The following is a 15641-nucleotide window of genomic DNA, read 5'->3' on the forward strand; positions in this document are numbered from 1 at the left end:
GGCGGAGAGGCGGTGGGAGTGGGCGGGGCAAGGTGGCAAAGTCCCGCCCCCGGCCGCCGCCAAGCTGCCCTCTGCTCTGAGTGGCATGTCCCTCCGCCAATGAGAGGCCGGCGGGGCGGGAGGGGCGGGGCGGCGGCAGGCGGTGATAGGGCCTGCGGCGAGGCCCCGGCCGGCGTGCGGTGTCGCAGCGTGTGGCGTGTGCGGTGCGGGACGGGACCGGACAGGACAGGACCGGACAGGACATGGTAGGCTCCAGCGAGACCGGGAAAGAGTCGTGGCGGGGCCGCTACTACCGCCTGGAGGAGGTGCAGAAGCACAACAACAGCCAGAGCACCTGGATCATCATCCACCACCGCATCTACGATGTCACCAAGTTCCTGGACGAGGTGGGTGCCCGCGCTGCCGGGACGCTGCCGGGACGCTGCCGGGACGCTGCCGGGACGCTGCCGGGACGCTGAGGGCACCGGAGCCTCGCGGGGCGGGGCGGGGCTGGCTCGCCGGCGGCTGCTCGGCTCTCCGCGCCGTGCCCCTGGCGGGCTCCCGTCCGGCTGCCCCGGCCCGCCCTCGGTGCCGCGGTACGCCCGGCAGGCAGAGCGGCGGGGCGGGCCCGGGCTCCGGGCGCCTCTCGGGCAGGACAAACCCGCGAGTGCCGAGCGCGCCGGCCGCGCTGCCGTGTCTGCCGCTCTCTGCCGCTCGCTGCCCGCGCCTTCCTGAAACTTTCGGCCTTGGAATTTGAATTCTCAGTAAATGAGGACAAGGAAAAAAATCTGGTGTCGGTACTGAGGGCTCGGACAGGCGGGCTGGCTGCGTGAGTCTTGAGTACCAAGAGTGGGGCAGAATCCGTCTGCTTCTTGCTCTGGTGTGCCAACTGAGAGCAGAATTAAAAGTGAAGACTCAGCTGGGACCCAGAGCCACATTGTCTTGTGAACTAAAAGGTCAGCAACTCCTCTCGTCACACTATTATAGTGTGTGTTGTATTACAGAACAGGAAGGTAACTTCACAAAGTGGAAGGAAAGTATCACGACGTGCAGAATATCACAGATCTTGGGGTTACTCTGATAGTCACAGAATCACAAAATGGTTTGGTTTGGAAGAGACCTTAAAGCTCATCTAACCCCAGCCCCCGTGCCAAGGGCAGAGACAGCTTCTACTGCACCAGATTACTCCCAGCCCCACCTAACCTGCCCTTGAACACCTCCAGGGATGGGACATTCACAGTTTCCCTGGGCAACCTGTGCCAATGCCTCATTACTGGCACTGTAAAAAAAATTCTTCTTTGTATCCAGTCCTTGGTAAATCCTCTTGGTCACAGTGGCTTGTGTTCATATCTGCCAAGTAAGAAAGTCCTGGGTGGCCTTAAGACCTGGGTGGTCTTTTTTTGCAGGACATGGCAGACATGGCATTACATAAAGGCAGCCACGTTCAGAAAATCAACTGAAGCATTCCACTAGGATCTATGCTCTCACTGCTGCCCTGATCTACTTGGTGCAGGGAAGCAGAGTGGTGCTGCAAAGCTGCACGAGTGCAAAGTCTAGTGTGGAGCACTCGAGTCAAGTTCAGTCCCTTTGATTGTGTTTTGTTGGTTTTTTTTCTTTGACAGTTAGTGGTTGATGTTTTTGATCTCTGACAGACAGTGATCAATTGCTCTAAGCATTGATAGTCATGGTTAATGAGTAAGCATTTTAATTATTGGACTAAAACATTCTTCTGTGGACATGCAGAAATAAAACTACCACTTTTTTTCCCCAATAATTTAATGGATCTGGGATTTAGATATTTTGAGTTTTCTCCCTTGCTCCCATTATTCCCCATCTGCAAAGACAGGATCACGGAATCTATTAAATTGGAAAAGACGTCTGAGATTGAGTCCAACCTTTGACCAAACACCATTGTGTCTACTAGAGCATGGTACTAACTTCCACTTCCACATCTATTTCCGTAAAATCTCCAGGGATGGTGACTCCACCATGCCCCTGGGCAGCCCGTTCCAGTCTAATCACCTCTCCTGTGAAGAAATTCTTCCTAAAGACAACTTAGCATCCAATTAAAAAGTGTATGGTAGGCTTACACTGATTTTTTTGTGAATACGGTTTAGATGGGTAGAGACGTGACAGATTCCAAGCATCAGTAGTTCTGTAGCCCTTCTCTTGATTTTTGTGCTTGTAAACACTTGCAATTCAAAGGAGAAATTGAGCATTTTGCAAAGGAGGGTTGACAAGCAATTTTTCAAAGGCAGTGTTGACACAGGTAGTATTTCATTCTTTAGTTGTGTGTCAGTGCAAATTGTTTGGCTTTTCAGCAAGGCAGATTGTGAAACTGATCTACTGCCTCTTCCTTCATTATTTTTCATCTAGCTTTGCCCCTGGTCGTCTTCATCCATTAGTTATGGACATCTTTTTGATTATGCAGGCAGGGCCAAATTAATTATAGAAGCTCTGGAGGAGAATGCAGCTTTTCATGTAGTCTGCAAAACTGGATTAGCTTTGGGAAACTTGATCAGTTTTAGTTGATACATAATTGTATTGTATATTGTCCAGATTGAGGAGGTGGAAACAAGAAGACCCACACCTCAAAAAAAAAAAATCCCAAACCTAACCCAACACAAGAAAAAAAAAACACTTGACAAAAAAAATTCCAGCATCTAATGAGCTTTGGAGTTTAAGCAGTCACACAGCCTCTTTCTTCAGTACATGTGGTGAAAGTGGTAAATATTAAGAGGCACCATGTTGTGTAAACTTCTCCAAGAAAATCTCATTTTCATCCTTCAGGACAACATTGATAATTCAGCAGCATAGCAAAAGAATTTCATTTGTAAGCATTTAAATAGGTGGGTTTTGAACAGCTGGGAAATGTCTTGAAGTAGCCTGGTACACATAAGTCAAACTTCAACCTCGCGTTAAAACAGCTTTCAATAGAATATGACTGGTTTTGAACTGAAATTTCAAAGACATTCTGAGATAATGAATTATATTGTTGAAAATAGTTACCTGAACTATCTTAGTGAAGCTACAGTCTTAGGGAAAGTTTTTGGATATTTTAAGATTCATTGTGTTCGTGATTTTTGTTATGGAGCACTTAGATTAAAATACTTCATAGCGCACTTTTAAAACATTTTTTTAAAATGCTTTTGGTACTTAGTTAACTTATCAAGTGTTATGCTAATTCTTTTGACACTGTCAGACACTGAGGCATTTGCATGTGACAGCTGAGGAGAAATTGGAGCTAGTATCTTGCAGGTTCATTCCAGAGTGCAGTAAACCCTTCTCAAAGTGGGATTGTGTTAGCTGTTTCATGGCATTATTGGTTAAACTCAGGTTTATTTCTTGCAGTTCCATGCAGGAGTAGGAAAGTGTAACATATTTTAAGAATTAAATGTGGGCCACTGAAATTTAAATCCAGAGTATTAAAAAGAATGTACTGCTGAAGCATCACCTCACTCAAGCCCTACCCAAGTAGTAAATAAGTATCATTTTACTGGGGAGTGAGGAAATGGGAGCAGCAGGTGAGCTCCCCAGTCCCATTTATAAAATCAATAAGCCATCTTTTCAGCTACTGCATTAAGCGATGGAAATATGTTCTTATTAATAATGAAGTGGAAAACTTTACTGTGCTTCAGTCTTGAAAACAGCTTGGATGCTTTCATGCTTAATAAGTGAAAGTGTGGTGCTGCCTTTCACTCCATTACAGTAATTAAAGGGTGTTCTTCCTCTGCCCAGCTCTTGTGTCTTCATGGAGCTTGTAGGTGTTTAGTGGAACTTGTTTGGTTTTGGGGAACAATCAGCCTCTGTGAACACTTAATGAAGTTAGATAGTAAATGGACTGGAGTGGTGACATGTATGTGTTGGGAGTGGTAGGGCAGAGTAGGAGAGGAGGCATTGCATGGTGTGACCCATACTAGCTTGGTTTCCTAGAAAAGCCTTAAAAAGATAATTTTGATCTTTTGAAATATAGAAAATTTAAATAGAGAACAAGTGCTGAAGGAGGAAACAGTTGGATGCTTTGATACTCTTTCCTTGGAGTTACTGAAGATTCCAGCAACTGCTTTCATATCTCAATTTTAAAATTTTTTTTGGTGGCAGATATTGGGGAAAATTAGTAGCTTGAAGATTTATCTCTGAATTTTCATTGATTTTCCAAGTCCAGGAGAAGAAATCAACAGACCTCAGCTTTTGGAATGCATTACTTAAAAGGTCTTGGCCAGAAAGACAGTTCTTGAAACCAGAAACTTTTATGTTATCTCTGTTGTTAAAGACTGTCAAACTTGTGTTGCAGAGGGTTTGGGAAACATTTTCCTAGTTTCAGGTCTTGTGGTTTAACCCCAGGGAGTACCTATGTACCACACAGTGGCTCGCTCCCCTTCCTCCTGTGTGCATGCAGAGGAGAATCAGAAAAAGGTCAATCTTGTGGGTCACTATAAGAATAATTTAATTATTGAAATAAAGTAAGTGTAATAACAGTAATTGTAATGCTAATTAGAGAAGAGTAGAACCCAACAGAAACAAACAGTGCACCATACATGTGTTCACCTCACTGACAGATACCCAGCCTGTTCCTGAGCAGTGATTGGTGGCTCGTGGCCAACTCTTCCCACTTTATGAATGGAGCATGACATTCTGTGGTATGGAATGTCCCTTTGGCCAGTTTGGGTCAGCTGTCACAGCCGTGCTCCCTCACTGGCAGAGCATGGGACACTGAAAAGTCCTTGACATGGTTAAGCACTATTTGGCCCCAACCAAAAGATCAGTTCATTGACAGCATTATTCTCATGCTAAATCCAAAGTACTGTTCTGTACCAGCTACTAAGAAGACAATGAACTGTATCCCAGCTGAAACCAGGATAAGGTCCTATGTCATTTAAAGGAAAATAGCTACTAGAAATGCATACTCACAGCAGTATGTCATGGTTATATCTGTATTGCAGATAATTACATATATGAATAACATTAATTGTCAATTAATGGACAAAGTATGTTGGCAATGCTCTATAGTGTTTCCCCATAATTTTAATAAAACAATCCCTCTAGTCAGGCTTTGGCATCAATCTAATGAGCTAAACAAGAGTATCTGGGCCAATAAAAATGAATGATCTGTGTCTTGATTTACTTGCTGTGAGGCTCTTGTGGGAATTTGCTTGGATTCCTTAAGCTAGACAAAAAAGCTGACAGGTATGGGAGCATCTCTGCCACAGAGGAGTTTCTGTTTCTGGAAATCAATTAAGGTATGCATTTAATATTTATGTAATACAGACTTTGTTTAGGTTACTTTAATTGTTGGTGGCCTCAGAATTCAGCAAAAACATTTTTGGTAAATATTTTCTTTTCATAAGGTGTGAACTTCTGCTTCCATAGCATGTTTCCTAAACAACTTTTCCTAGAATGGACAGCTCCCACTAAATGTGTTTGGCAATGTTGATCAAATAAAGTGCAAAGCAAATACTGTTTTACTGCATCAGGATGAAAAACATTCTTTCCCCTATGTGGCAATAAGTTACATTGATGCAGTGTGATGGTGTTGTGGAGGAGCAGCATAATGCCTTCCATGTTTAAAGTCATGATCAGCTTGCATTGAAAGATGTCTGTATTGGTATTGGCACATTTGGAGTCTGCCAGTGAACCATGGGAATTGTTACTGCAGAACCTTGCAGTCTGAGGATTAAACCCAGTGTTAACACTTCCTTAAACTCTGACCAAGCTTGCAGGAGAATTTGAAAGTTCTTTGATAAACAGCACTTTTATGTGAAACTCTGCAAGCTGTAGCTGTTCGTAAGTGGGGAAATGGGCACTGTTGTGGTTTAACCCCAGTGCCCTGCAGCCCCTTGCTCATTGCTCTCACAGCCACTTGGTGCAATGGGGAAGGGAATCAGGGAAAAAGGATAAAATGTGTGGGTTGAGAGGAGAACAGTTCAATAACTGAAATGAAATAAAATATAATACTTACAATAAAAAGGGAGACAAAAAGAGATGCTAACCCATGCCTTGCCCATTGCCAAGCAGTGAGCTGCAGCTCCCAGCCAACTCCCCCCTCAATTTGTATACTGAGCATGATGTTCTGTGGTATGGAATACCCCTTTAGCCAGTTTGGATCAGCTGTCCTGGCTGTGTTTCTTCCTGGCTTCTTGTGCACCTTCTTGCTGGCAGAACATGGGACATTGAAAAGTTCTTGAATTAGGGTGAGTGCTACTTAGCAACAACTGCAGCATCAGTATGTTATCAGCATCATTCTTGTATTGAATCCAAAACACAGCACTGTAACAGCCTCCAGGAAGAAAATGGAACTCTGTCCCAGCTGAAATCAGGTCAGACACCAAGCTACTGGGTATTTATTTTGCACTTCATCTAAAAGCCTAATCATAGTTTTCAAAAATACATTCTCAGATCTTCTTTCCTAGGCTCCTTACATTTTACATAAGCAGACAATTTCTATCCTGGAACTTAAATAGGTGATAAAAATAATTTGGAGGACTCTTTTCAGACTACATGAAAATGCCCTTGAAATAAGGAAGCATTTGTCTGTCTGTCCTGCATAATAAAGCTGAGGTTCTCTGGGTGTTTCTGGCTCTGCCCCCCTGTCTGCTTTTCATTCCTGTAGTGCAGAAAATGAAATGTGAGTTTCTAAGACTGCCACTAATGGAGACCTTTGCTGATATCTCTGAAAGTTAAATTGGACCCTAGATTTCTTTCTCCTGGTGTAGGAAGGCAGAGGGCACAGAAGTTGCAAATTAAGGTAGTTATGCTTTAATCGAGTCTTGAACTATGACACTGAGAAATCTGCATGACTATAGCGAGGGGGAGAAAAGGTGGCGTTCAGGATGAGGTAAGATGGACTTTTGACCCAGATGAGAGCAGCAAGATTGACTGCTTATTTGCCTTATCTAAAGCTTTCTAATGTGCTGCTGTCAGGAATTAGTCTGTGCTCTGTACTGGTGCTGACTCTGTATAGACATCTGTTATGCATGTAACTTAGATTATTTATTATATTGGGAATGTCCTAGGAATGAGCTGGGTTGTCATAATTTATCATTAAAAGCTATTTTGTTTCCCTTGAACCACAATTTTACCTGCAAGAACTCTTCAATTACTTTTATTAACAGGATTTTGGCTTAAGAATCACTATCGGTATAGCCTTGTGGGCTTTCCAGTTCCAGGGTCTATCCAGAGGATCTTCATTAAAGTAGCTGTTCTGGTGGCAGGCTTTGTTTACCAGGCAGAATCACAAACAAAGGCCTTGTGTAAACAAGCTTTGGGAAACTCATCCAACCATGACAGATGCTCATCTTTTGATAGAAAAGTCACTTCTTGCCCTTTGTGTGAGACATTACAGTTGCTCTCTTTCATTAGGGAGGTGAAATCTTCTAATTAATTGCATGTATTATGTGCTAGTTATTTACTGAGGGTTTGTAAGTTCATGTCATTAAACAGAGGTGGCATCTAAGAGCAAAGTGTCTAGTTTCCAAGTACTTCTATCAATGTCTAGTAGGTTATTGTTAACGTTATCTGGTAGGTGGCTTAACTTTGGAATTCTGTGTGTGATTCTCTGTACTTAGCCTTGCTTGTGTCATAAAAAAAACCAAAAAAAACCAAACCAGTTTTCCAGCTGTAGTGGCAGAGGTTGGGGTGAATTTGTCCTCTTCAGCTGATCTGTGATAGTCAGTCAGAGGGTTGGTAGAGAGGGTTGGTTGCAGTCACTGTTGACACTAATATTGTGGTTTTGTAGACAGAGGGATCAGTTGCTAATTAGCCCAAAAACTAGTTCTACAGAGAGAAGCTGGAGTGCCTCAGTGGTGCTGCCCATATAGCTACGTGATTGCTTTGTAGTGGCACAAGGGAGGGATTTGGGAGCACAAGTTAGTACATGATCATTCTGTAGCTGGGAACCTGCTAGTAGATAAAGAGCTCTGTGAAGTAATTTTAATGGAGATGCAGTTACATTGGTAGGTATCCACTTGTTTGGCTGCATGGTGAGGGTTTTTTGAGAACTAGTGTAAACCATGTGATCTTGACAACTTGCTGGAGTAACTGGTATTTTATGTACATGTGTGAGTGAGGGTTGATTTCAGTGCAGTGCATGAATATGAGTTTACATACTGCTTATGCAGCTGGTGCTTTATGGGTAGTTTAATTTTGGGGCCTTTTACTGCCTGTTGATACCTTGTTTGTTAAGCATGTTTTCCAAGGAGTTGTGTCACCTTTTCTGCTGAAGTACATACCTTTTTCTGTTTTGGGGAGCAGAGTTCTTTAGCATAGTATTAAAAAGCCCAAACCAACATTGCTGAAGAAATTCTATGAAGATTTAGTTGAGGCAATATCTGGGAGTGCTGGTTAGACCCAAGTTCAGCTTCTTAAGTGCCATTTCAAGGCATTGAACTTGAGTGTTCCCTCAACTTTTGTTCAGTCCTTTTCTTGAATACTTGCCAGAATGGATTCAAGGACAGGATTTTGGTGAGCATGCCATATTTGCAGGTTGCTTGCGTAATCTTTACTCTGCTTGTACTCTTCTAACCTTTTTTTGGCTCAGCTTCTGTGTCTAATCTCTCTATTGGTTGCTTAATCTTGCTTTTGCTTAGTCATTATTACCCCTAATAGCTGTGGTATCTTGGCTCTTTAAAAAGTGTTGTGTTGGGATTTTTTTCTGTGTGTTTTTTTTTTTCTCTTCAGCTTCCTTAATCTGTTAAAATAAATGTCTGCCTTTAATGTGAACATTCAAATTTTGGAGTTCTGGAACTGCTGGAAACTCATAGTAGCAATTTGCTTCATCTGTATGAACAAAACTGTTTTTGTCAGAAGACAAGGTTTGATAGGAGATTAATAGGATTTGAAGTAAATGCTAAGCTGAATTGCCTTGACTAGTAGAAATGTTTTGCCATTTCTTTAATCTGTTGGGTTTCTGGTCAGATATACTCCAGGTCAGATGACCCTAAATAGCAGAAATTTTGCTTGTGTTTCATAGTTTTGTATCCTGTAGTCATTATGCATTAAAAATTGAATTGGAGCTCCAAAGCCTTTTACTTCCTCTGCCACTGGTGAAGTGCTAATATCTATTCCATGGTCACCTTAATCCAAGGGAGTACTAGTAAGTGCTTTCAACTTGCTTACCTAATCATTCCCGATGTTTATGTAGTACTTTCCTACTTGAAAGTTGAGTGATGAATTTTTATGGCATGTTACTTACCTGTTACATGAATGAGTAACTTGAAGCTGAGGAAATGCACTGGACTAGAAGATGTGATAGATCTTGCAGTATATATAGGCAGTTATTTGATAGATAGAAGTGTGGAACTTCATGAAATTCCCAAGTGGTGCATCCTGGGGAAGAACAGAAGTTAATGGAGAGCAGGGATTTATGTTAAGGGAATGGTGATGGATTGAGGTATTAGAAGATACTGGGAGATGGCTTCTCTGCATCTCAGGGCTTTTATCAGCAATGTGGTTTTGGGATTCCATAGTCTATGAAAACCAAATTGCTATTCTAGGGTCTTGAATGAGCTTTCAGTTGTGCTTAGACACTTCCAACATAGGTGGCTGACTTTATATTTGTACCATAATTTGTTTTGGAAGGACCCTTAAAGTTATGTGGCCCAGCCCCCAGCTAAACCAGGATTAGCTAGAAGGTCAGGTTCCTTAGCACCTTGCCAGCTTGTTTTGCCAATGCTTGATTGCGCTTCTTGTGAACACATTTTTTGGTTTATCTTCTTGGAATGTTCTTGCTGCAGCATGTACCTTTCAGCTTTTATCCTTCTGCTGGATAAAGCATTGCTTGGATAAAGATACACATTCCCACAGAAGTGAAAACCCAGGATGTAACTTCAGATAATAGTTGGGCTGTGAAAATACAGGCTGATTCCCACACAACATTCTAAATGCTTTAGTTGCAGGGGGTAATGCCTCTTACTGCTTCTTTGCCAATGAAATAGAGACTTAGTTTCATTAGTTTTGGCTTCAGAGAGTACATAAAGGTCTCTAGTTATTCAGAAAGGCTTATGTTTGCTCTATAAAGTCTAGCAGCTGATTTTGTTGTTTTGGTTTTTTAATTTTAGAAATGTAAATTGCAGAATTTCTGTTTCTAGAATGTGAAATATATTTCAGTAACAAATTCAAACTCATTAAAAATTGCAGCACCCAGGAGGTGAAGAGGTCCTTAGGGAGCAAGCTGGAGGAGATGCTACTGAAAACTTTGAAGATGTTGGCCATTCCACAGATGCAAGGACAATGTCAGAATCCTTTATTGTTGGAGAACTTCATCCTGTGAGTATATGAGAGTTTCCTTACTTTTGTGTTTACTATACTGTTTTTGCATCTGGTTGCTTGTCTGGTAATTACTTTAAAATCAAGAAGAACTGCTATTTTGGTTGTATGACAATCCTGCAGCTGTTCATGGATGGACCTAGGTTTGAGATAGTTCCCTCAGTGTGAAGGGATTTGATTAGTGTAGCATAAGGATGGTCACATCTTTTGGTGATTTAAATTGTCTTACAGCTTAGTTCTTGAATAAACTGAATTTGGAATAATTTCTAGTGTAGCTGTCATATAATGATGTATAATGACCTATAATGAAACTCTGTAACCCCTGAAAGTGGTATGTCAGAATGTCTAGACCTTTTCTTGTGTGTCAGTATGCAGTGACTACTTAACCACTTACATGCATTCACCATTGTAAAAATGTATCTACTAGGCTTCCATCTGGATCTAAAAGTACAGTGCTGGCTTTTCATATGTATGTTTAGAAAATGGTTATTATAAGCATTGTACTTGCAGTTTTTTGCTCTGTCTTCCCCTCTCTGTCTCCTGCCATTTTTATCTGTATCAGGGTTCCATACTTGTGGTTGTCAGGGTTGTTTATGAACAGTTCCCACTGGATCATCTGTTACTTCTCTTTCTATACTGTCCATACCATTTCCTGTACTTTTAATGAGCACCTTTCTGCTGTCTCAAGTTTTAAAGGATTTCTTTCTAGCTACAGAGCTGCTGCATTGGCTTCCTTCAGCTAGGCTATAGTTCAATTCTCCTGCATCTTAATAGTTGAAAACCACTGTTTAGAGGTTTAGTCTGGTTATCTGCTCTGCTTCATTGCCCATTCCTGCCTCTTCACTTTTCCTCTTGTTTCACATATGTTGTCTTGCATTTGGGGTAAAAATCACTATCTTGAATAGCCTATTTCACAGTAAAATTCCCAACCTTGCTTGTCTCAGGTTGTCTCTTGATAGTGTAGCTTCTCCTAATAAGAAGTGACTTGGCTCTCATGCACATTTGTGGCTTTGCAGGCTTGCCATCTATTTCTGATGCCACTGACATTGTTCTTAACCTGGCTATCAGTCCCGTTCTTCCTTGTTTGACAAGCGCTTGTTTTCACTAGATATGAAACAAACAGCTTGGTAGTTTAATGTTCAAATACAGCACAGGATTATAAATGGTGACTGTGCCAAGTAGGACTTCGAGTTTATGAAAGATTCATAGAATTTGGGACCTTTGGTCCAGTGGACATTGGACCACAACTAGTAAGTTGACTTTACCTGATAATACAAATACACTAGGTAGAAGTAATATGATTGCAATCAATGTATAAGCTCAGGTTATATACTCTCTAGAGACAAAGGAAAGGCAAAAACATGGGCACAAAGAATAATGAAATTTGTTGGAGGCTCACGTTTCACTTCTTTGTTGCATACTGGGAAGTATTATTTAAGGAAGTGATCCTGTTTGTCTTAGCTCAAAATCAATCACTGACATCTGCTCTCTTGCAAGTCAGTTTTTACCTAGGGAAAAATACTTACACATTAACAGAATGAATTGCAAACTGAATTAAGTGATAAATGGTGTGGGTTTGGTTTTGTTTTTTGTGCTTTCAGATTTTGTCTAAATGTTTCTTGCTTGTTTTTCTTGCAGGATGATAGATCCAAGCTTCAGAAACCAACAGTAAGTGTTATTCTTGAAATGCCACATTATTTCTTTTGGGCATTACAGGCAGTGTCTGCGTGCCTGTGTATAAATGAAATAGAAATAATTCGGTTTAAGCTTTATGTTTCAGGTTATAAATCTCCTAGACTTGTTGATACTGCTTCAAATTCTTCTTCCCCTTAACTCTTATTTTCTTTATTTTGTGTGGCTTCATACCAGGAGGTTGATGGCATTATAGCAAAAAGGTGACAAGAATCAGTCAGTTGACTTCTAGTGTTCAGTTTAAGAAAAATAATCATTTTATTGGCAGATTAAGCTAATAAGTGTTTGTGGGAGGAAAAATGTGATGCTTAAAAATCTATTGGTCACACTTGTAGATAGAGTATGTAGAGGCATTCAGTGTATTACAAATCAGTTAAATTGCAATTGTGAACTCTTTTCAAGGTGAAATTATGTTTGCTTCCTGACTATTTCAGTAGATGCTGCTGAGTGTCCTGTCAATGCAGTATTGCACTTATTTTCTAATTTTTTCCCATCCTTAGTAGAATTAATCTCTGTTGGCACTCAGCTATCAAGCTCATAAAACTCATATGTCCCTTAAAGGAGAAAGTGCTTCAGGGATTACTTTGTACAGTTGCTGCTGCTGTGTCCATAGAGCACGTTTGCACTGAGCTTACCAGAACAGCAGCGTGCTTAGGAAATAATTGGAAATTATTTTTAAATTAATCTTAGTAAGAATAAGGTCTTAATCTTGCTGTTCCAAGAGAGATTGCTTCTTAGAAATAATCACTTTTCTAAGATCTTCTAATTATATTAATCAACTAAAGGAAAGACAGAAAATTTTATACATAATATATGTATATATACACACATGTACTGAAATGCTCATTAGAGCAGCATTATATCCTTTTAGTAAGCTCACAGGAATTTACCCAACTGAAGTACTTAGAATATGAGTTTGGCCAATGCCTAGTCAGGTGGGAGTTAAGATGTATCCACATAGCTACCTACGCTACACTTGTTCTCCATCATTCCAGAGGGAAGTTGGGATGTTTTTCTGCAGTAGGGTGTGTGCTGTAGAAAGGCTGAAAAACTTCAATTTGCACTGTACTCTGGGTGGGTATCTGACAGGTTAGGTAGGTTCTGTGCCCTGTCTCTGCAGGAGCTGTCAGAAGGCCTTGGGCTTTCACATGTCCTTCTTGTCTTTGCACTGTGTTTAAAGTACCCTCAGTGCACATGTCCAGCGTCATGAGTTTAAAATTAAGTTTTTATGAGCTGGGCCATATTTCTGATACACTCTTGGTGTGTGGGGAGCCATGCCCTGGGCCTGAATGTCGAAAGTCTGTTACAGAAGGTGTTAGCCTTGATAAAGTGGGCAGCAGCTCTTCCATGCTGTTTGCCTTTGGGGTTAGTTTTTCATTGAGGTGTTCACAAGGGCAACATAGATGTAATCTGAGTCATATTCTTTTACAGACAGTATTTGTCTCGTGGAAACCTAGAATGATTTGGGTGGTTGCAAAAGTAGCGTGCTTGAACCTCTGAGAGGAAATAGAAGATGTTTCCCAAATGCATGCACTGAGTTATTTCTGAATTAATCCCACTTGATGAGTTTTGAGAAATTAAGGGGCTGGTTAAGATGGCAAGGGGTGTCCTCCTGAAGTAAATATCTTCTTTTGCTTTGCTTTCCAGGAAACTCTTATTACCACTGTTCAGTCTTCTTCCAGGTACAGTATGATATCTGATGTCAAACTTGAAGTTTCTCTTGATAGAGTTTCTGAAGCTTAGAAAGCTGAATAGCTTTCATTTGCTGGAAGCTGAGATGTCAGGGTGCATGAAAATTTCTGTTCTGTGTAAAGCCCAAGTTGGCATCTATATACCACTTTACAAGTGTGTCATCTTACTAGGTAGATACTTTTCTCATATTGACAGGTGTGAGTATCTACCAAATGGTTTGTTTTGCACAGGGCTTTATTTCTGAAGTCTGCCAGGTGAAAGGAAACATGACCCTCTGGGTGGGGAGTTTGGGTGCTTAGAAGTGTCACATGATGCTGCTACTTAAATGGCTTTTGAATGAATGATATTCTGGGCAGCACACCACAACTTTAAATGTGCCTAAGGTTTTACTCTTCTCCAGTGAGCAAACTTCTTGTAAGCTCTAGTACAAAGCCTTAACTGTACAAGCTTTTTCACTTGTCTAGAGTATTACTGACACAATCCAGGTGTTCAGTTGCCCTGAATTTGAAGTATTTGTTGGAGTGGGGAGGAGGGACTTCTTTAAGCAGTGATTCTTTTTTTTCTCTTTTAACTTGCTGGTTATCACTTCTTAAACTGCTTTTTCAAAAACTTCCTTTTAGTTCATGGACCAACTGGGTGATCCCAGCAATAGCAGCAATTATTGTGGCCCTGATGTATCGTTCCTACATGTCAGAGTAAGCGCCTTGCTGAGAACTAATGCAAGAAGAGAATACATTCTCTGGGAGAGATTATAAGCAATCCTAACCCTGTATGTTTCTGGACAAAAGCCTGATGTCTGAAGAAAATTCAACTTTTTCAGAAAACGAAACACTTCTTTTTCTGCTGTGCACTTTTCTTCATGTTGCCTTCTTATATGCTGCTGTGAAGTGATAAAAAGGCAGCATTTCTCTTTTTGTATAACAATTTTATTCTCTAATGAATTATTTGATAACTGTATTGGTTTCTGTGTTAGAATATTGTTTTGTATGTAACATTGATTCTGGTTATCTCTCTTTAATCTGTAATAGGGTCATTAGGACTCTCTTTACATATACATTTTACAGCTTTAAATGACTACCAAAACTGTGTACATGTACACAACTTAACTTAAAAAAATCATGTTGTCTTCTTAAATGTAGTATGAATGAAATGCAAGTTAAATGTCATGAATAAAACTGAGTGGAGTAGTGGTTATAGGTTCCTGTAAGTGGTTGGGCCCTACCAATCAGCTATAATGAGCTGGGTTTTTTCCTTTTTTGACAACTGCTCTTATAGTTGTTGTAAATACTCCTACTAGCAAACTGTTCTTTGTCTCACATAAAAAAGTTCAGGTGAAATATGATACTCAATGTTCGGCCCAATCATGTCTGTCTCATTTTTGTGAAAAATAGCTCTTTTTTTCAAAAAAGGCAGAAAAAAGTAACTGCTACTAAATAGCACTGTTCCTGCCAAACACTCAGGTGACTCTAGAATTTGTTCTGGAACTTTTAGCCTTCAATAAAATCTTCATCTTTGTCAAGTACATTATGAGGGGGAAAACTGATAAATGAAATCTATTTCTGACTCTTCTGTGATGTGCTTTGGTGCTTTACTATAAAGAGACTATTTTCACTGCTAAATACAAGATAACTACAAGTTTGCATTTTGTGGTGAACATTTTTAGTCATATGTAAATGACCATGAATAAAAGTTTAATTGCTTACACTTGCTGGCTGAAATACCTTCATTTCCAAATTCTTTGAAGGCCTTCAAAGGGATGTCCAATTGGGGCACTTCATACCAAGCACTTCAACTTTGCATCAAGCACTACCTTCAGTTCTGTTTTTGCCATGGCTTTTCCTCTGAATGTGGTGAAACAGAGTTTAAAAATTCAAGCTTTATTGATATTTTTATAGATCATCTTTAAAAAGGGTTTAATAACTCAGAGTTGGTATTTAGAATCACAAATCAAGTTCCGTTTTTAAAACAACACTTGAACCCATATATCTAGGTGAGGCAAAAAAAAAAAGGGGCAA

The 15641-nt window shown here is 40.5% G+C and overlaps 1 protein-coding gene across 1 annotated transcript; it reads left to right on the top strand.

Annotated features, from left to right (window-relative positions):
• The first annotated feature begins 147 nt into the window (after positions 1–147).
• Positions 148–15330, top strand: CYB5A (cytochrome b5 type A). Its single transcript, XM_085052442.1, has 5 exons — positions 148–386; positions 10114–10242; positions 11881–11910; positions 13582–13616; positions 14247–15330. The coding sequence occupies exons 1-5, from the start codon at positions 243–245 to the stop codon at positions 14323–14325; spliced, it is 417 nt and encodes a 138-aa protein (XP_084908568.1). The 5' UTR covers positions 148–242; the 3' UTR covers positions 14326–15330.
• The last annotated feature ends 311 nt before the right edge of the window (positions 15331–15641 follow it).

The sequence above is a fragment of the Lichenostomus cassidix genome, chromosome 2 (genome assembly GCF_008360975.1).
Source record: "Lichenostomus cassidix isolate B80296 chromosome 2, HeHo_3.0, whole genome shotgun sequence".
NCBI lineage: Eukaryota > Metazoa > Chordata > Aves > Passeriformes > Meliphagidae > Lichenostomus > Lichenostomus cassidix.